This window comes from Falco biarmicus, chromosome 2 (genome assembly GCF_023638135.1).
Source record: "Falco biarmicus isolate bFalBia1 chromosome 2, bFalBia1.pri, whole genome shotgun sequence".
Lineage (NCBI taxonomy): Eukaryota > Metazoa > Chordata > Aves > Falconiformes > Falconidae > Falco > Falco biarmicus.
In genome coordinates, this window is record NC_079289.1 from 121,102,573 (window position 1) to 121,123,093 (window position 20,521).

Here is a 20,521-nt window from a genome sequence, read left to right on the forward strand (position 1 = left end):
AGAACTGCGATCATTCCTTCAAGTGTACAGGGAGAAGCATCCAGGAACAACCCGCAATTTGGACAACCTGGTGAGTACTGGCTCTGCTTGGGGCACATCTAAACAAACCAACACCGCCACAGCACAGTGCGTGACCCAGAACAGCCCAGCACCACCCTCAAACCAGATTAAGCACCGCACCAACAGCAGGCTGGGAAGACTTCACCCCTCACAAAGGGACCTTCACCAGTCTCACAGTACTGCCATGCCGAACCAGTTTTATCTCAAGCTTGATTCCATCATCACTTGTACCACAGACAGTAACCACCAACATTTAATTAGCATGTTTATTCAAACACAAGTTACATGAAACCCTTCAAGAAATGTATCACAACTAGGCCTCCACATATCATGTTTTTTCACTTAGCTTGTCTACAAGACATACTGTGACAAAACAGCACAATCAGACTAATTGAACAGTTATGGCAGAGAATTGCATGTGATGCAAAAACAGTTTAAGAGCAAAGACCACACACAGAACGTATTACTGGATTACAGCCCAGCATGGATCATTCAGAAAGCGACAGGAGGAAGAAATTTTCTCCAACAGGACACAAATATACTGCATCATTAGTATACATTTTGCATTAATACCCATAATTATTAAAAAATTGAAAAACATTAACTTCAAATATTACTTGGCTAGCCACTATACCTATAAGGTAAAGCCATAAATGAACTAACTCTTCTGAGGAGGTGGAAAAACACTAAAGTCTCTAGAATCAACTAGAGCCCAATTCAGCAAACTACTTACACATGTGCTTAGGTCCTACTGACGCTAGCGGGGCTTACACACATTTAAGTACTAGAATCAACATGGAGATATTTCTAGCATGCATCAACAGTTAAGCACATGCTAAATACTTCCACTGAATCAGGATTATATTCTTTAAAGTACAAAGTTATATACACACACGCTACAGAAGTCATAATCTTTCCCCCTCGATCCACTGTCCCATCAAAAGAAAAAAAAAAAGATAAACCTTTACTGGGTATGTCAAAAACTGATACAGTCCCCTGAAGAAGCATGGCTTTTTGTGTTTTAGTAACAGCTCCAAAAGCACGCACAAACTGGTGCTAGGGACAACCTTAACTGTCCTTTCAGTCTTCCAAAACATCAGAATTTACCCTACATGCACCAGTGCAGTATTAAAATTCTATATGCAATTTGCAAGTTCAAGATCAAATAACTTGTTTCTTCAGTTCATGCCACAGCCAACCGATTCAACCCAAGCGACCAACAGATTTGTAAGACCTATACAGCTGTACAACAATACCAGTGACTATACACAATCCTGCACAAGATACTGGAAGAAAGCTACAAAGTTACATAAATAAGTGTTCAACTTCAAAAATATTTAATTTCTTTTGCACTTAGTATTAAGTGTTTTTAAAAACACAAACAAAAAAACCCTCTGCAATGTTGATGCGCATCAGCCCTCTCAACAAGATTTCCTGCAGAACTGTCCTCCAGAAGTTATCCGTATGGCTGTTTAAACAAAATCAGTCTTGCTGTAGCTATGAAATCCAGGTATCCAGGCAAATGTTCCGTGTACTTGGGAATAAAACATTCCCGTTTGCTCAGAGGAATGATTGCTGGGTTTTGGGGTGGTGATTTTTTTGGGATTTTTTTTTTTTTTTTACTCTCATATAACCCACTATACAATAGTGAACAAAATACTTTTGTTTCATAGAAACAACTAACATTTGCCCACGGCAGGCAAATGGTCTATTTACAGATACATTAGGACTGCCTGACTGACAGTGAGTGTGAGGTGCTGAACTCCAAGAAACACGGAGCCTAGAAAGGCGACACCCTCTGCTGAATCGCCTTCCCTTTTAGGATACGTCTTATCTGGAGAAGAGAAAGAGACACACACATCAGTATTCATCATCCTGAAGCAAGCGACAAGCTGACAGAAGAAACCCTAGACCCAGTTCTGCAGTCCTCATTTATCTGAGCCTGGATTCTGGGCTCAGTCACACCAGGATTGATCCAGTTTTGCAGCATTTGAACCAATGAAAGGCAACAGAATTACTCAGTTGCTTAAGTTATTTAGCTTCTGAGGTCCAGAGTCACTTTTTTCCATCATGAATTCCAACAGCTCCCAGGTAAAAGGGATTTTCTTCATTTGTTGTTTAGGCCTAACAACGAATTACACCATTACTAATTATGACAAGAGCAACAGAAGCATGATCTCAGGCCCATACAAAGATGAACAAGAGAAGGGATGCTATCTCCAGAATGTTAAAAGGTTACAAAGACAAAACCTGTCTTCACAGAAAAAAAAAAAAAGGACTGAGTGGAAAAAATAAAAGCTATGAGCAAAACCTGTAATTTCAGGTCTTTGTATATTCTGCCCGATCCTGACACTAAAAACCAAAGTTCCCTGAATAAAATGGCATTTGCTAAATCTTTTCCTTAAAAAGCTGCAACTCAAAACCCCAAAGAAACTTCTGGAAAGGAATAAGGCTTTTGCATGGATGGGAACAGATGGGAGCAGAGGGGACCGTTGGGTGTTGGTTTTTTACCTGCTCTCCTACAAGGCCATCGGGAACCAGGTGAACCGGCTGCTCATTCTCCAGGTTTCTGGCACTGGGATCGGCTCCCTTGCGCATCAGCAGGCGCACCGCGTCCAGCTGGCTCACCCGGTACTGCAGGCTGGCAGCCACGTGGAGTGCCGTGTTGCCGTTGTAAGCCTGGAGAAGACCAAGTAACTCCATGAGGGGAAGGCAGGGACATGGGTCCCAGGACACTGCGGTGCCACACGTGCGCACATCCCAGATTACATCTGCATTCCAGGGGAAAAAAAATCAGCGTACCTTTGCGTTAATGAAAGAGAGGCAGTTGGGCAGCTCCAAAAAGAGACGAATGAGCTCTAGGTTTGCTTCTTCTGCTGCCAAATGCAAAGCTGAGCGACCGCTTTTGCGATCCTGTGGAAGAAAGGAAGGGTTAAGTCTTCCCTGCAGGTGCTTCACCTACCCAGGGTGAACACGCAGACAAATAAAACAGAAAGCAGAGTACCTGCACAGTGTTGCACACACACGCTTGCACAATTCACTAACAGTCTCCACATACATTGTAACATGAATTATCTAATGAACAGTGGGGACCAGACCTCATTTGGCAGTAAGCTCGCATAGTCAAGGTATCAGATGTTCTATTGAGTAATGGTCTGGCCCAGCACAGACCTAAACTGGACAGGTAAGCTCTTCTTAATTAAAATCAGCAGTTCCAGAACAAGGTATCATCAGCACTCTATTACTACAGATCCCTCAAAGCGCTCCAAACATATCCTTACTTTTAAGGCAGAACCAGCTGCAGCCAGCACAGAATCATTCTTAATCCAGAAATTAGACTGTTACCTCCCTTCTTTCCCCAGGGTTCATTTGCATTGATGATACCTTGCTCTGAATAAATGCAACATTCTCCTTCCACTTGGGTAAATTAGGCTGTGGTGAAGCTTTAAAATTAGTCTGCTTCCTTTGTAATAAAGTTGAAAAGTGGTGTGGGAGAAAGGGACACATTCTGCTTCCACGTTCTCTCTGGATCCGACACTTCAGATGAAGCCATTGTACTCACTTTTGCTTCAACAGAGGCTCCCATTTGTATCAGAGTCTTGATGGTTTCCACCAGGCTCTTGTTTCTCAGCAGAAGTTCCTGGACCTCAGGGGAGTGAGGTGGCTGACTGTTCTGCAGCTCGTGCAGCACAGCGTTATGGGCCAGAACAGCACAGTGCAACGCTGTCAAACCTTAATGTTAAAAAGGAAAAAAAAAAAAAAAAAAGAGAGAGATAATCATTAATGAACAAACAGAATACAGATACTGGCCAGCTGCTTGTTTCAGAGGATGGGTAAAGGAGCTTCTGCCCCCACCGAGCCCAGGGACAATTCCTTGTTTGTTAGTCACAGCAGCTGCTCACCACCAGGAGTTCAGCAGCAGCCTGGTGCGAGTTCTCAGCTAGTAGATAATGAAAGAATCAATTTCTATCAATTCCTAACTTTTACCTCCCCCAAAACTTAGGTTAGGAAGAGCTGTTACATGGCAAAGAGGTTCAATTAAAACAGTTCTCTGGTGCCAGAGATCCTGGCTGCTGTGTGCACCCACGTACCGCTGGCACTCAAATGTTTTAAAAACAATAGCCAATTACTACCCACACTCTCTGTGCCAAACACAGCAATCGCATGTGGAGGAAGAGGTCCCGACAGGCACAGAATAACCATGCTTTAACTGACAGATATGCCAATTGTAATGTAATTTCAATTGTAATTGTAAATTTCAGCCTGGCAAAGATACACTCCATTTTATTGCATCTCAACCCAGGATAACATTCACATCAGCAGCTATAAAAATAACATCCGCTAACTCTGTAAATTATAAACTCTTAACTACTCACCATCGTAGTTTGTTGCCTCAAGGTCCACATACTGATTGCTTCCCATAGCTCCCTTTTGGATCGCCTACAAAAGTGGGAACAGGTTTGCATTTAGATCTTACCCAAACCACATGCTGCTTCCTCAAGCCAAGTACAGTCGTAGTGCAGCAAAGCTGCAATAAGCAGTGGCATTTGGAACAGACTTTTTTTCCCCCCCCAGTGAGAGCCTTTATGTGAGACTCAGTCTCACCATAAGCCATTACTGTTAAGGACCCCCAGAGACACTCACAAGGCTACACAGAGGGAACGATACAGGGAGGAGCAATGCTTTCGGAGTTCCCCAAGACAACCAGTACGAACTACTAGCATTAACGACCAGGGCAGAGCTCCACCTGCCCAGTTCTTACCTGAAGGACCTGGGCATGTCCCTTCTCAGCGCAAACATGCAACGGCGTTCTACCCCAGCAGTCTGTGGTGTTGACTTGAGCCCCCAAGCTAACCAAGTCCTGCACAATGAGATGTTGATTGGCAGCCACAGCAACCTGGAAAGCACTCTGCAAACATCGAGAAGAAAATCTGAACTGTTAGTCATCTGATCTCTAACAGGAAAGAGCAATGCCAACAAATAAAAAAGCCTAGCCACCTGGTATTATTGAAGCAGTGATTATGAATACCAGGAAGCCAGGACAAATGAAGCAGAGCACGTAGTCTTACCAGCTCAAAGTGATCCCAAGTAGTATTAATAGCTCAAGGTTAATATTAGTATGCAGGCTAAATCCCAGGGTTAATATTAAATGAGCACTTCACCAAGCCTTCCTCGAGGTCCAGACGTGCAGCAGCACTCGGGTGCACAAAGCAGGTGCACAGCTCTAAGACCCTCACCTGGCCATTGTGCTCCTTAATGTCCAGCATGTGCAGGGCTGCCATCTTCCTCGCAAGAACGTAGGAGAGCGCCCGGCGGCCCTGGGCAACGGCGATGTGAAGGAAGCTGCAGGGAAGAGGGGAAACCAGAGTTACCCCACCAGGTGACCCGCGGCTCGAGCAGCTGCGGAGACCCACACACAGGAGGGGTGCTGTATGCCAGCCCCAGTCCTGCTCCGCGTGGCAGATGAGAACACAGGCACCTGCTCCCCAGGGCAACACAGAGCATCTGAATTAGAACCTTTTTCTCCCCATCTACTAGACAAAAGCCTAACGATAAGTACCTGAAATTAAGACAATATCAACACCTTATCTACCAGAGTGCTGCAACCCACACATTGCAGCCCATCAGCAAGGCCACACATTTCACCTCGTTAGCAGAACTACCATGCTGGTGAAACAAACATGGCCCACAAGCTGCCTTCATTACATTTGGGTCCACCAAAACCCAGACAGAAACACTCCCCAACCGTTCACATCAGAAACACCATGACGAACAGCACTCACGTGTCACCATCCGAGTCTTTTGCGAGGAACTGGTCTTGAGAGATGTTTGCCAGTTTGTTTTCCTCCTGTTCCACTTGCCACTGAAAAAACGACTTGCCCAGCTGAGTCGTGCTTCTGGCGACGTTTTGGTCAGGTAGAGACACATTCAAAGCAGCCAAAGAGATGCTGCGCTCCAGACTACCACAGACATTACCAGAAAGCAAGCTGAAGCCTGGAGCATGGTGGGCGACCTCAGCCTGTGGGTGGGCACCGGCCAGTGGCTGGAGGGGAGCGGAGATGCCCTCTGAGCCCTCGGAGTCGTTCAAGAGGGAGGAGAAGCTCTGCGGCGGGCAGTACTGCAATTCATGGCTCTCAAAGGTGCTCTGCTGGTAGCCAGGAGACTGGTCACTGGTGGCAAACGGCCTGTACTCCAGTGAGGCGTCTGGGGGATAGCTCTGTGACAAGTCTGGGGTCTGGGAGGGAGGGAACTGGTAATGCTGCGGCGGCTCGAGCATCTGCTGGGAGGTGTGATCTTGGAACACTTGGTATTTCTGGGACGGCGAGAAAGCCTGCGTCCCCGGGCTGTCCTGGTACTGCTCGCCGGGAGAGCCATGACTGGAGACAGTGTGCAGCCAGCTGACCTGCACCGTGTTCAGAGACACGGGGCTCGACTCGTTCTTGATGTTTATAATGTTCTGAAGCAGATCGGAATTGCTCTCATGTTTTGCATCATTTTTATGAGTCTCCTCCACGTTATCCATAGAGGTTGGTGTCTGGGGTGGTGTCTGTCGAGGGGGGGTGGGGGGTGGGGAGGGGAGACAAAGCAAAAACAAAACAAGAAAAATCAAAACAAGCCCCAGAAAGTGTGAGGTATAATTGTATCTGGTAGCTTCTGATCACACAAAGCAAACTGCAAAATAAAGGCACAGGAAAAATTACTACAAGCATACCAGGAGGTGTGGGTGAACATTAGCTTGGCGCTTGAAAGAAGGTCCATCAGAAAGCAGCTCGGGAGCCTTCCTTTTGCCACTGTGACCGAGTATGCTCTTCAGCTCTGCTGAGAGGAAAATACAGCTGGAATACATCTGGCGCTAACCCTTACAGTTCACTTTCAAAATATTACTGCAAGGAATTTAAAAAATAAAAGGGGGGGGGGAAGCATTTTTTACCTGTGTACTGCTCGTAGTTTGCCAGTCCTCCCTGTGCCTTTTGAGGAAAGCCCAGATTATCCCGTCATTATAGTGTCATTTCAGGAAAAAAACAACACAAAATGCAAAAGCACAGGGGAAGCAGCAGCAACTCGCTGCTGTAAACAGCCCACGTACCCGAGAACAGTTCCAGTACAGGACTGTCTAATGCAGATTTAGTTGCTTGCAATTAAGGTTAGAAAAATTGAAAGACTTTATGGAGTGAAATGCAAGGCGCTGTTTTCCTCGGGCTTTTCAAGCCGCTTTTACCCGGCTGCTCACCGCCCTCCCGCCCCCCCCCTCCCCCCCCCGCCCCGCAGCCCCCCGCCGGGATGCCCCCCCGGGAAGCTCAGAGTCCCCTCTCGGAACGCGCGTCCCCAGACAGAGCCAGACGCCCCGCGCCTCCGGGACACCGATTTTCCCCCCTTTCCCCCCATCCCCCGGCGGGGCCGGCCCTCGCCCCGCGGGAGCCGAGCGGGGACGCGGCGGGCCGGGCCACTGACGCGGGGGTCCCCGCGGCCCCGGGCTCCGCCCCAGCGCCCCCCCGGACGCCCCCCGCGGTCACCTTGCCGTCCTCGGCGGGCGGCGCGGGCAGCTGCCGGCAGCTCCTGAAGTGCAGCAGCAGCTCCTTCACCGAGTTCTTCACGCGTACGCCCTGGAAGGGGCCGCGGTGCTGCTTGCCCCCCGCCATGTGCGCCTCACCTGCGGGGACACGGCCGCCGACCGCTGTCACCCCCGCCGCTCCGGCGGGCGGAGCGGGACCGGGAGCGGGACGGGCGGGAGGGGGGGGGGTCCCGCGGGGCTGGGGACACCCCGGCGCCGCCCCGCCGCCCCCGCCCGGCGCGGAGCCCCCGCGGCCCGCGGACACGCCGTACCTTGCAGCGCGGGGCGGGCGCCGGCCCGGGGGTCCCTCCGGCCGCCGCCGCGGCTGCTCACCGAGAGGTCCGAGTCGGAGCCCGGCGAGCCCGGGGCGGAGTGGGCCGGCGAGCAGCTGCCCTCGCTGGAGTGGGGCGAGGCCCCGTAGAAGTACGCGAGGTTGATGGGGCTGCTGAGCGCGCCGCCGTCGCCGCCATCGGGCGCCGCGTCCCGGCTGCTCTCCACGATCATGGCGGGGCGGCGGCGGGCGGCGGCGGGACCGGCCAGGGCTGGCGGGCGGCGGGCGGTGACTGGCGGCGGCGGCCGCGGCGGCGGCGCTTATACAGCCCCGCCCCCGCGGGGTCGGGCCCGCCGCGTGCACGGGGCGGGGCGGCGGGGCGGGGGCGGATGGGGACGGGGGTGGGGACGATGGGGATGATGGATGGGGTTGGGGATGGAGTGGGATGGGGATGATGGGGATGATGGGGATGGGGTTGGGGTGGGATGGGGGTGATGGGGATGGATGCCACCTCGCACCCCACCCTCCAAGATTGGCCCTGGAGGCCCCCGCAGCTTTTGCAGCCCCTGCTCGCAACACACACGAGCCCAAATTTCCACCCTCGTGTGCAGCCGCCAAGACGGAAACCTCGAGTATGGCCCTGGGCCTCCCACCGCAGGCTCGCGTCCCCACGCACACGTACCCTGCACCCCAGGCGTGATGGCACGGGAGTGCTCACCCCGCTCCTGCCAGGCCACAGCGCTGGGGGGGCACACGGGGGTGCGGGGGGGTTGGCTGTGTGCAACAAGTGGGCAGTGGCCGGAGGGAAGGGGAAGGTGAGCGGTCGCTCACCACAGCAATGACTCAGCTCCTTTCCTCTGGTGTGGAGCGTGCAGAGGGCAGGGGCAGGCACAGGAGCCAGCAGGGGTCTGGGTTGCACCACACTGCGGTGGCGAAGCCCCGAGGCCAGCAGGGAGAAGCAGGGAAGCAACACAGCGCCAGGACAAAAAGTGGGTGAAACCTGCGATTACTGTTATCAATGCTGCTGAGCTACTAGCGTATGCGTGGGGGGCACTTCTCAGATTTCCGCTTTTCAAACAAATATTTCTGCTTTCCTCGTTTCCACTGAGGTCACCATCTCCTAAAAGACGAGCACGCGTCTTTGCCCACAAGGTTGCAGTTAGGTTGTTTGGTAAAACAACACAGTATTTCTAAAGTATAATATGCAAATTGGAGGTCTATAATTTAGATTGTTATGCGTGTTTTAATTGTATTAAAAAGCATGGGACAGGTGCAACATGAAATTATATTAATCAGCTCGTGAGGAGGCAGGAGAGAGTTACTTTGTATTGTTCAAATATTTCTTCCACTGCCAGGTGAAGGAAGGGTTTCACTGGGAATTAGCTGGGCGCTTTCGGCTTGGAAGGCTGTTTTTTGACAGCCCATGCTGAATTGATGCAGTCACAGTGAAATTTGCAAATGTAACCCATAAATCGGAATCAGAGGCCAGAAATAGCGCAGTCTAATAAAGGTTAAAAGTCACTCACTCCCTAATCAGCAGCCATCTCCCAAGCGTGCTTTCTCCCTCATTGAATGAACCTCTTTATATGTATATATACACATATACAATGTGTGTATGTATATATATATATATATATATATATATATATATATATATACACACAGGTATACTAGGATTTGTGAAACCAGGCCGTGTGTTTTGAACACAGAAGGAGATGGTTCTCTGTTGTTCTTCAAGCCCCGGGCAGACACCTTTAAGTATTTCCTTGCTAAAAGCGCTTGCTGCTCAGACCCTGCAGCCCCTGGGTGCTCTTTGTACACTGGGCCGGGTGGCTGACAGGGCGTCCACAACCCGACTTTCCGAAGCCGAATCTGCCTGACCAGCCTTTGCATTCCCACCCCGCCAGCTGGCCAGGACAGCCCATCATTTTAACCTAGCCAGGAGGGTCTCCAGCTGCTGCAGCAAATGGCCCTTGTCCTTTAACAAGCACATGGTAATGCAAACCTGAGCAGTCTGTCATCCAGAGAATTCCATTTGGCATCATAGTTGCCTGCAATTCCCTTAAAAATGCCGAGATTAAGAGTGGATTTCAGGCCAAAAATGGATTTCTCTCACTGTAGTCCTGCTGGGTCATGGAAGGTCCCTGAGCCACATGCAGGCAGGGACAGGCAGTGCCTTTGCCCTTGCTGTCCAGTAATGATTTTGGAATGGATTTAATGAAGATTAGTCTCTACATATGAACAAAAACTACTCTATAAAACAATTTAATGAGGGGGGTTTTGTCTTAAAAAGGACACAGAATTTCTTTTTCTCTTCTGCTCTAGAGTTTCTAGTCTCCTGAAGGCTGACTTGCTGACTTACTCTCCTTTTACCAAGTAAAAGCCACTTTGGGCAACACTCTGATACCTTGACCCATACTTGTTTCATCTTATTTGTCAAGTTTTCTGGCATAAATGTACTCCGAGTCAAAGCAGATTAAGACAAGTCTAATTCCACCAAGCTCTGTAACAAAAGGCTCTTTCAGAAATACACACACCCATCAGTTGCACAAGATGAGCTGGCACCCAGCAGCCTTGCGCTCTCAAAGCACTGCCATGCAAGTTACGGGTACATTATTGCTACATCTACAAATTACGACTATTAATACTGCAGACCTTGAGCATTTGTTTTTTGGCTCAAACACTACATAACATCCGTGGTGACCAAAATTCCATGAGGCGCCTTTAGCCTAAGAAAATTCCTCCTGGGCAGGGTGGTGACCAAAGGTGCTTGTCAGCTGTTGTCCCGATGGGAAACCCAGCGCAGCCTGTACAGACCGAACAAACTGGGGAGAAGCAAGGTCAGGTGGGCAGGATCGCAGGGCTGTGGTGTCCAGGCGGTTCCAGCCTGCCCTGGCCCAGCTGTGCGATCTGGTGCAACCCCTCAGCCTGCGGAGCTGGGGAGGGCTGAGAGGCAAGCGGGGGGGAGGGTGCCGAGCAGGGAGGAGGATGCCGAGCAGGGAGGAGGATGCCGCAGCTCCTCCAGCGCTGCCCTCCCAGGTCTTCATTGCACCACCTCCATCTCCTGGGATGTATCAATAATGCCAGCTAGCGGCCAGTGTCAGCAGCATGCGTCCCGAAACCTCATACAACTGCCAACAGCCAGATACGCTTATCTTGGTATCTTGGACAGCTGCAAAAATAAGCAACAAAATGCCTTTGTTTCCAAAAACTCTACTTCTTCCCTCACTTCAGAACACACTAGTGGAATTCAAGCTAACCAGGCCTGGTTTAGGTTATACAACATGCTCCTTTACTGAAACAGCTTTTGAAAGGGCAACTTGTGTGCATCTGTGAGCTACTTTGAAGTGAAAATTCAGTTGACAACAAAACACACACACCCCGAGCTGTCTCAGAGCCTGCACTCGCTGGGCAGGGGTCTCACTGCAGAAGTCAAAGAGGCTGGCAGACACCTTGGGCTTCTACCACCAATGGAATACCTAGGCGAACCGCAGCCGCGCGCCCCCCTTTTGCTACCCTCACTGGAGCCAGCAGAGCAGAGATGCAGCGGAGCTGCCGTGGGGCTTCCCCCTGCCTGAGGTCTCCCGTGCCTGTGTCCTGGTTGCACGGGAGCAGCTGAGCCAGGCACCGAGCCAAAGCAGAGTCACGAGGTCTGCCCAGTGTTTGGGGGTTTCTCTGTTGAAACAGATTTCCATCTTTTCAACACCCTTTTTAGCTGCAACCATGAGGTTTTTCTCTCACACCTGGCTCCCCAGCATTTCAATGTCAATAGCACAAAATCAGGCTGAGTGAGAAATTCTGTTGCCCAGCTTTCAGCCACCTCCGGTGCACCCCTTCAGACCCAGCTTTGCAGCTTGGGATGCTGTGGGGCAGGGGGCTCTGGGTCGTGCTGTGCAGCGGCAGCAAGGCAGCCAGACAGCCGAAAGGCAGTGTGCAGCAGAACTGCCTGCCCTCCGCCTGGCGAAGCCCACGCACAGCCTGGGCAAGCTGGCGGGGACCGAGCAGGTGAGTTGAGGACTCTCAGCTTGGAAAAATCTGGGCTGCAAAACTCAAGCAGAGATTTGTGTGTGCTTGCGAGGACATCCTCCCAACAGCCTACACCATCCCCTACGGCTCTGTGCGCGAGCGATCACTGCCCATTGAATCCCTGATGTAACTAGTCCCTGCCTCCAGACGGTCAGCCGGTGCAGCCCAGCAGTTCGCCCTCACGTCCTGGCCCCAGGGCTGGTGAGGGTGCTCTTACATGAGCTCGGTTCTGGGATCTCTGGGGAGAGAAACCAGCTCCTGTGGGCAAAGCCTGGGCATGGTTTGCTCCAGGGCTGCTCCCTAGAAACAGCCGAGAGCGAGACTCTGCCAGCCATCTCCCTCTGTGAGCTTAGTCTCCAAAAAGGCATCCCTCCTCCTCTGCCCCCTCAGGAACGCCGTAGCTCCAAGCCACACGTGCAGCAGCTGCAAAGAGAAAAGTCCAGACAAACAGCAGTTGCGTCCTTGGGGGAGCATGTGGGGCTCAGGAGGGGCTGAGACAGGCTTGTGATGCCATCCCTGGGGCACATGCTGGGCTGAATGCTATAGGGGATGGAGGCTTTAAATATAAAAATACATAAATAAATACGGAAATAAATTGAGCCCAGAAAGCAGAGCATTGCCTGCCCTGTAGAGCAGCACATAGTCACTGTGCCAGGCGCGTGGTGCCTCCTAACTGCAAGTGAGGAACGGGCCGGGTCTCGGAGCAGCTGCGGGAGCAGCACAAACATCCCTTCAGTCCGTGTCTCAGGCAGCAGCGGGGGACAAGGGTCAGCCTCGAGGCAAGGTGACAGAACACAAACTACCAGCAACAAGAACTCAGTTTTGCAACACGTTTCTGGAGCAGTATAACCTTTTTGGTCTTTCTCAAACTGGAAATAAAAATGGTAGTTTATATTCCAGCTGCTTAATGCGAGGGAATATTTGCTGTATGGATGTCAAACATTCCGAATGCTCCAATGGGCGTAATTAGGCTCAGTTTGCTCTTAGAATAGCATGGAGAAAAGCAGAGGTAAAAGCTCAGTAGCTACCGCATCCCTAGAGACTTTTCAGGATCGATACCTGTGTTTGCTTTAACATTTTAGGAGAGCACACATCAGCAGGTTGGAGATGGCCCATGACACGGTTTTGCTCGAAAAGCCAGTACAGAGGAGTCAGTGTTTCTTCCCTCTTTGCTATACTTGTACTGCCACTTTTTTCCTAGTCGTAGGTCTCCAAGACTGATTGTGGGATTAGCCTGAACTTCAAAAGGGGGCATGTATAATTCTTCTTATTAAAGGAAAGCTCAGGCTACTTATTTAACATATGTCTTTTGGGGCTAGCTTCTTTGATCCGAAGAATGCCCTCAATTCTGCTTTTTTCTCCCAGGCTGCCTGATATTAAAAAAAAAAAAAAGAAAAAGAAAAAGCGGGTTGCTCCTAGGCAGGTCCTTTCACACTGTGTATATAAAAGCAGCTGAAATCAGGACAGAGGAAAGGGAACCCCCAAGACAGCAAGTGGTCCAAAGCTGGCCGAGTAGATCTGATTTCTGTACAGCAGTTTCCTGGTACATACACTTTGTGTTTGTGGACATTCCTGTCGATGTACTCACTGCCCTGGTTAGTCACATTTTCTCATAAGGTTACATATCTCATTCATTAGCACCTTGCAGCAGGAGCGCTCGGCTAGGAAACACGCACAAGCCACTGTCATGGCGTGCACACGGGGAGCACATGGCTGCGTCCCCATAGCAAAGGGCAGCGTCGCATTCTGCTGCAAAGCGTGCCATGTGTACATAAATGAGAGAAGAGCACGCGTTCTCTCCTCAAAACGTTTTGCTTGTTACGATATGCTGGTCTAGAAAGGGAGTCAGCGCGGTTTCTCAGCGCTGTTGCGGCAGCTCAGCGTAGCTCTGGCCAGGTAAAGCATTAGTTTTCTTCATGACTCATTTTCGTCCTAACTCAGGCGACTGACCTGGGCCACAACCTGTCATTCTGGGCCCACATTTCACTTCATTTTCTGCTGTCAGATGTAGGAGCCTGTGCTGTAAGCACAGCAGGCGAGCTCGGCTCGGGGGGACTTCAGTTTCAGCCTTGCCACCTCCCACAGGCAAGGGCAGCAGGCGCTGCAAGGCTGGCCCAAGATGGTGCTGGCCCTCAGCACTTTGGGACAGGAGCGGGAGGACAAAATGCTTCATCTCAGAGAGATTTTAACCCAGAAAGATATGATTTTTTGAACTGCTATCTACCCAGGACCCTGCTTTCCTAGTCTCTCGATTTACATGTAGGAATGGGTAACCTATCTAAGGCTGAGGCTGCCACACATCCAGGCTTCCCAAACACATGCTTTTCTGCTCAAAAACCTTGTCCAGGGAGATTTTGAAAATTTACCCGCTTCTTACGCATGGCAATCCAGTCACATCTACCAGACAGCAGATCTAACTGGGCTGACCAGCCCAGACACCCTGTGCCCGGTGCCAGGTGGTGTGCGGCTCGCCGTGCTGGGATGGCACAGCAGGACCAGCACCAGCAGCGGCCCCAGCCCTGCGGGTGCAGACCGGGGCGTGGGACAGCCCCACAGGAGCAAGGCAGCCACGGCAAAACCCCCTTAACACTGCAAAGACCACTGAAGGGACCGCCCTCATCTTGATCTTATTTCACTGTGTTTTCCAGTTTGTAGACCTCAAATACCTGCAGCTCAGCCTTCCATTCAGCAGATAAATTCCAGCTTTCAGAACACATGGCTGCCTGACCTTGGGAAAGTCCTGAAACTCAGCTGCAGAGCTGTGCTCCATTAGTCAGACAAAAATTCAATGAACAGGAAGTTTTCTCATTTAAAAAAAGCACCTAAACAAAGGCAGCCAAGTAAAACTTTATTCTGGTAGGGAAAATGTTAGGTTGCTTCCCAGCAGCAGTACAAAAACTTCCCTGGTGCTGGGGATGAACTGCACATATCAGGGCAGGCTTTATCTTCAGTTAACGTGTGCTGGGACAGCATCGCTGCGCCTACGGGTCAGAATTTGCTGCCACGTAAGTGTCAACCACAAATGTCCCGTGTCTGCATAAACAACATTAAAGTCATGGAGAGGATACCGGTGCCGTGTTCTTTCTTGCTTCTACAGACTTAACAGCCAGTTGCTACACAGTTAGAAAGAAATCCATGACAGTAACGACACGTTTACAGCATTATGTGCATGGTGCACGAGTTAGCATAAAACATCAAGAAAGTTGGAAGCAAACCCTTTGATTTGGTGGGGCACAGTGCAAAGCTCTGTTCCCAGGTGTTGGCTCCCTCCTCCAGTTCTTCGCTGGGAAAAGACAGGGACTGAAGCCAGGCGCATCCTGTCTGACAGGACGCTGCTCTTCAGAGAAGCTAGCCCATGGATGGTTACGTTTCCTTTTAATTTCCTGCCAATTTCTTAAGAAGAAAGCAAGAGTGAAGGCGGCTCTTGTTTCTACCTTGCACGTTTTGTCTCATCAGCTTGCAACTGGGAACGTGAAGAGTCACATGGGGGTTTCTTAGCAGCACCAGGTGGAGTTTTGCCACTCCAAAAGCAGAAGCAAAGCCAGAGGTCGGGCTGCCCGGGTTGCAGCGTGAGGCAGAGCCAAAGGCAGGGGCTGGGCTGTGCCTGCCACACACTGCTCTGGGCAGCCGGGCTGGGAGGGGAACCCCGAACCTTCCCAGCGCCCAGGAGAGCTGCTGGAGACCCATTTCCAGCAGCTGGTTGTTGGTGGTGATGATGATGATGTCCCAGCCACCCCTCTGGGGCAGCAGCAGGGCAGGGTGCAGGGCTGGGGCTGCTCGAGGCAGCCTGGTGCCCAGCCCCGGTGGCAGAGGTCATGTCCTCCCCACACGCACTCTCCTCCTAGCCACTGCCCTCAGCCACGACTGGAAACACGTGCCTTGCTGTAAAGAAAGGCAATAAAAGGTCTAACTAGCCAAAAAGCAATCACTTGCCCCAGGAACAAAGCTGGCACTGGAGTCTGGTTTGGAGCAGAGACATGGCTTTCTTCCCAATGGCCCTAGATGACATTTGTCCCTGACCGCTGGGACCCTGCCTGGCTGAGGGACAGCCCAGGATATCGCCCTTTCTCTGCCCGCTGGGTGTCCCCAGGCAAGCCACGGTGTCCCAGCTGAAAAGACCCGGCTTCCATCTAAAGTACCTCCAAGCCCCCCACCCCGGCCACACACAAGTCTCCAGTGACACCACGGTGCAAACATGCCCCCAGGCCCTGGGGATCTAAAATCCAGACAGCGTTTCACCCTCTGCAGGAAGGCTGGGGCCAGGCTGCCTTCCCCGCCTGCCAGGCACGGGCACGGTAATGAACCGGGGTGCTGCATAACTGACCTCATGTGGTAAGCCAGAGAAACCGTCACCAGGCCATGAAAGACGTTTATGGTTTGGTTTAATAACCCCCTTAGCATAACAAATTTTAAAGTGAAGCTTAAGTTCATTAAACTCACTTCTTGCCATTCCCACAGATTTTTGCTAAATTACAAGAAAGGAGGCACAGATCCCTATTTCTATACATGTTTCACTGTGTTGTCTCACACTGCACCATGTTTACTCCTGTCCAGTTGAAGCTGGCAGGCTTGTATGCTGATGATGCTCTGTATTTCCAAAAGTACTGATGAGCTGCCAGGAAAGCAACTGTATTCAAGATTTACGAAACACCTGCTCCCACTACAGTGTTTCTTCCACTCAGTGCTCTCGGAGCTTAGCTTCCCATCCATCCATCTGCCCTAACTCGGGAAAGGTACTCCATCATCCACTGAAAAGATTGCTTCAGAGAGACTTGCCCAAACCAGGGAAGCTATTTAGCAGTATTTTGCCCTGGACCCGCTGTGGACTTTCAAAAATCCCACCATCCACTGTGGTTTCTGCACACTTAGACACTGCTCGTTACCTTCCCAAAAGCCAGCCATTCCTCTGTACCCAACCCCAAAACACGCGCAGACTATTATAGCACAAGCCACTTGTGGGGCTCTCAGAAGCAAAAAAATAATTATAAGCCAATATTGTTCCAATCAATTGCAGGTTTTAAGCAATAAAGCAAATAAAATGATAATAGTGTACCTTCATGTCGGAGGAGTGAAGCGAGAATTAGCTTTATGGAAAACGAGCCAGCTCTTTGCACCCACTGGGAACTGATCGTTCCTTATGTCCACGTCTGTGTGAATGATTGAAAAGTTCCTCTGAGGTTTAACGGTATGAAACAGAGAAGCAGCAGCAAGGAAACTTTGCTTTTTCCCCTCCCTCGCAAAAGTCCTTCTTACTCTGGCTTTCTGGTTACAGGAAAAAAAAAAAAATATATATATATATATAAAAAAAGAAAGACACCCTACACAACCCCCTGCCAGCTGAGTGCCCAGGGGGCTGGTTTTATTGTGGCGGGTCACACGCCACTTATCTCTCAGCCCTGATGAAGCGGCAGGGGGATGTTATGACATGTGAGAGGAAGCGGCGGGGTGGAGGAGGGCGGTGTGAGCGTGGCTCCCTGGACTTTTTCTTCGTGGTGGAATTTCCCAGGCGGGGTGAGCCCTGGCAGGGACATTCCCCTGCCAAAGGGGCTGGCAGGAAACCCCAGGCTGGCGTAACGCTGCCAAAAACGGGTCTGGAAGGTGCTGATGTGAGATTCACAGCAAGAACAGCGAAAAAGGGCAGTACAACAAAGGGGTGAAGAGAAACCCGTGCGAGGCGGTGGGCGTTCTCTCCTGACCGGGGCAGGGTTCCCCCAGCTGCCCCCCTCCTGCCCGCAGCGCTGCCGGGGTGGCCAGGGCAGCCAAGCTGCATCCCACAGCGCTGGCCTGCCCGGGCGCTGCAGGTTGCCCCGGGCCAGCAGGAGCCCACCAAGCAGCAACGGTGATGCAGCATCCCACAGGCCAACGAGCCGCTCCAGGCGTCGGGAGGCAGAGGAGGGCAAAGCCTGCTCCTTGGGACTGCCTGGGTTTCAGTGGGGTTTGCTCCCAGAAGGGCTGGGATGAGTTTCCCAGAAGCTGGTGTCGTGCTGACACATCCATACCGCCAGAAGCCGGATTAAAGTAGGGGCGAGCACTGGAAAAAACCAAACTGACAAGAAAAAGTAGTCCCCTTGCTCACAGACAGAGCAGATGTAAAATAGCCACCTGCTCCAGGCAGTACCATAACCTTCAGCGTGGAAGAAGTTTCCAGGATTTTCCTAAAAGGTGAGCAGATCCATCCGAATCATACTTGCCCTTCTCCTCCTTTCAGCAGCAGCATGGGCCGGGATTCACTGTGCTCATCAAAGGTGGGGAGCAAGCACAGGACACCCAGGTCCCCTCGGAGCCAACACCCCTGGGCTCCAGTGCCCGTCAGGACCCCAGCACAGTCAAGGCGCCCAGCGCATGGCACGGAGCCACGGAGCCATGGAGCCCCTGCCCCTTGCGCCCCCCGTGCCTCCCACAGCCGAGCGCAGACCTTACAGACAAACCAAAAGCCCACCAAGCTTCACCCCCACGTCAGCCCTGCCTCGGCAGGCTGCGGGAGGGAGGGAGGGAAAACGTCTCCTTCCCAAAGGTGATCATCTTGAAACCTTCCCCTGCAGGCAGGAAACGCTGCGTGGGCTCCATCTTCCTGTTTGCAGATGTGTTATATCACTGGAATATGTTCCACTGACAATCTTGATGGGCTCAACACTCTTCTTTGAAATAAGGGCGGTTTGTTCCAGCCGGGGCTGTTACTTGGTCCTTTGCACACCAAAAGCTGGCGGTGCCCCAGGTCTGGCATCGGCACCGTGCCCGGGCCAGACCCCTGCCCTGCTCTCTCCCACTGCAGAGCAACATGCGCAGCCGTCAGGGACCTCTGGGTGCCTTCAAGAGGGACTGAGGTGTGTCAGCAAAACGAGGAGGCTGCAGCATCCGTGCACAGGGGCACGGGTGGCCCAACACCACGGGCAGTGGGAGCAGCACTGGGAGCACCACTCAGCTCCCACAGCTCCCCCACCCCGCTCTGCCCAGTGCCACGGCCTCCCGAACCAGGGCAGCTGCGCTGCTCCGGCTCCCACAGCCATGGTGACACTCGCTGTCAGCTGTAACTGCACCGCTCGCCTGCGTGAACCAGCGGGCCCTGCTGCAAAGAAAACAAAAATCCAAAAATTATGAGAAACAAACCAGGGCACAGAAGGGCAGAGTAACATCATCACAGCCAAACAGCTGGTGTGTGGCGGGGACAGGATGGAAAGTCATGACTTTGGTCGGAAATCAAGATCTCTGCTTGCAGCAAAGTTTGCTGTGCAGAATGGGGATGATTGGGCATCATGGAGAAATCCGCTGACCTGGAGAAGCTGTGTTTCAAATTGCAGATATGAAATTGTGGGGACTGGAAGGTACACACATATCGGACACCTTTTACAACAACATGAAATAATTGTAATATCTCTTCATAACTGGAGCTCTCAAATTTTTTCATCGGGTTTTTAACATGGTATCTTTTTTCCGTAACTTCCCCCCCCTATTTTTACTTATCAAAGCAAAGGCAAAACTGAGACACAGCAAAAGCCAATAATAATAATACAACTACACAGGGAAGAAAAGGTAAAGATGAAGCAGACACAGAAGAAACCATGAGAAGGAAGGAACAGGGGAAGACAGAAATAGCTGCTGCCTTGCCAGCAACAAGCGAATTCCCTGAAAGCAGCTGATTCAAGAGAGCAAGAAGGCAGGCGGGGCTGGGAAGCCTGATTCACCGGCCAGGGAAAACCGGAGGGGAGGAAAGAACTGGGCACAGGATGGTGAGAGGGAAAAAACCCTGTAAATTTGTTGTGGTTCTTTCGCCGTAGGTACTTTTGCCGTGCCTCTCACCTGCTGAACTCCAGCAGGCACTTCCAGCCTGGAGGGTCTGTTGCGATGCCCTTTGGAGCAGGTTGCCGTGCTGCGGCGGGGCCATAGTGCCGGTGGCAGAACTAGCCCCGGCTATGGCACCCAACCTGCAGTTGAGATTTAGGGCGACAAGGCACAGCCCCGTGTCAAGCTGAACCAAAACATAACAGATCTCCACAAGCTCTCGCTGAGCACTTGTGAAAAGCGCTTGCTGTTTCCGAGCTGGCCAGGGAAGGGCGAGCGGGGAGGGGGGGCAGGACAGGGGGACGGAGGGCAGGATGGATGCAGGGGGTGGCTGACCCGGGGGTGCCGGTGGGCACAGCGTGGGGCCCTGGCAGACCACAGCCTGCCAAATCTTCCATGTTGCAGGATACACTGACTGGAGACGGACTGTTCTATCCCAGTCAAGTTTACTCCTCTGGATTCTTTTTGAAACTTAGGAAAAAGAAAATATGGGATTTAAGAAAATATTGAGGGCAGAAAAATCATCCCCTGAAGGGCAGCCTTAAGCTAACCTGGGTTATCAACACCTGCATCATCAACTGAATTTTGCTGTGAAGTGACCTCCCATGTAAAAGAGCTTCATCCAGCGGTGCTCGTGCCCTGTGTTTTCAAAACACAACTACCCAGGAGTCAGGAGACACACCACCACCAAGACTACGTTGTGGGTTACGTTGTTCTTTTGTGAGTCACCCCAGGTCCTTTTCCAGTGTCCCAAAGGCCTCGTCTGGCCACAGCCGTTCAGGAGGCACAGGTCTGTTGAGCCCACGCAGCTGGCACAGCTGGGATGCAGGGCA

At 51.5% G+C, this 20,521-nt stretch overlaps 1 protein-coding gene across 6 annotated transcripts; it reads right to left on the reverse strand.

The window, feature by feature from the left end:
- Positions 1–312: 312 nt before the first annotated feature.
- On the reverse strand, positions 313–17,161 carry NFKBIZ (NFKB inhibitor zeta). Of its 6 annotated transcripts, none has more exons than XM_056327517.1 (12): positions 7,885–8,215; positions 7,575–7,711; positions 6,992–7,028; positions 6,773–6,879; positions 5,844–6,607; positions 5,298–5,403; positions 4,823–4,969; positions 4,437–4,500; positions 3,623–3,792; positions 2,863–2,973; positions 2,572–2,739; positions 313–1,894 (listed from the first exon to the last, which is right to left on the reverse strand). In XM_056327517.1, exons 1-12 carry the CDS (start codon positions 8,114–8,116, stop codon positions 1,841–1,843), a joined length of 2,097 nt encoding a protein of 698 aa, XP_056183492.1. In that variant the 5' UTR covers positions 8,117–8,215; the 3' UTR covers positions 313–1,840. The 6 variants fall into 6 exon arrangements, with proteins under 6 accessions (XP_056183492.1, XP_056183493.1, XP_056183494.1 ...); XM_056327518.1 differs by having other exon boundaries at positions 6,773–6,876; positions 7,885–8,214; XM_056327519.1 differs by lacking the exon at positions 7,885–8,215 and adding an exon at positions 16,963–17,161 and having other exon boundaries at positions 313–2,739.
- Between the last annotated feature and the right edge of the window lie 3,360 nt (positions 17,162–20,521).

What these genes read in the sequence shown, in the direction of transcription:
- NFKBIZ (XM_056327515.1), bottom strand. Translation starts at nt 8,116, where the DNA reads ATGATCGTGGAGAGCAGCCGGGACGCGGCGCCCGATGGCGGCGACGGC. An exon ending in GAGCCTCTGTTGAAGCAAAA is followed by an intron (nt 2,974 to 3,622) that starts GTGAGTACAATG and finishes TTTCTTCCACAG; the next exon opens with GATCGCAAAAGCGGTCGCTC. An exon ending in TCTCTTTCATTAACGCAAAG is followed by an intron (nt 2,740 to 2,862) that starts GTACGCTGATTT and finishes GGTCTTCTCCAG; the next exon opens with GCTTACAACGGCAACACGGC.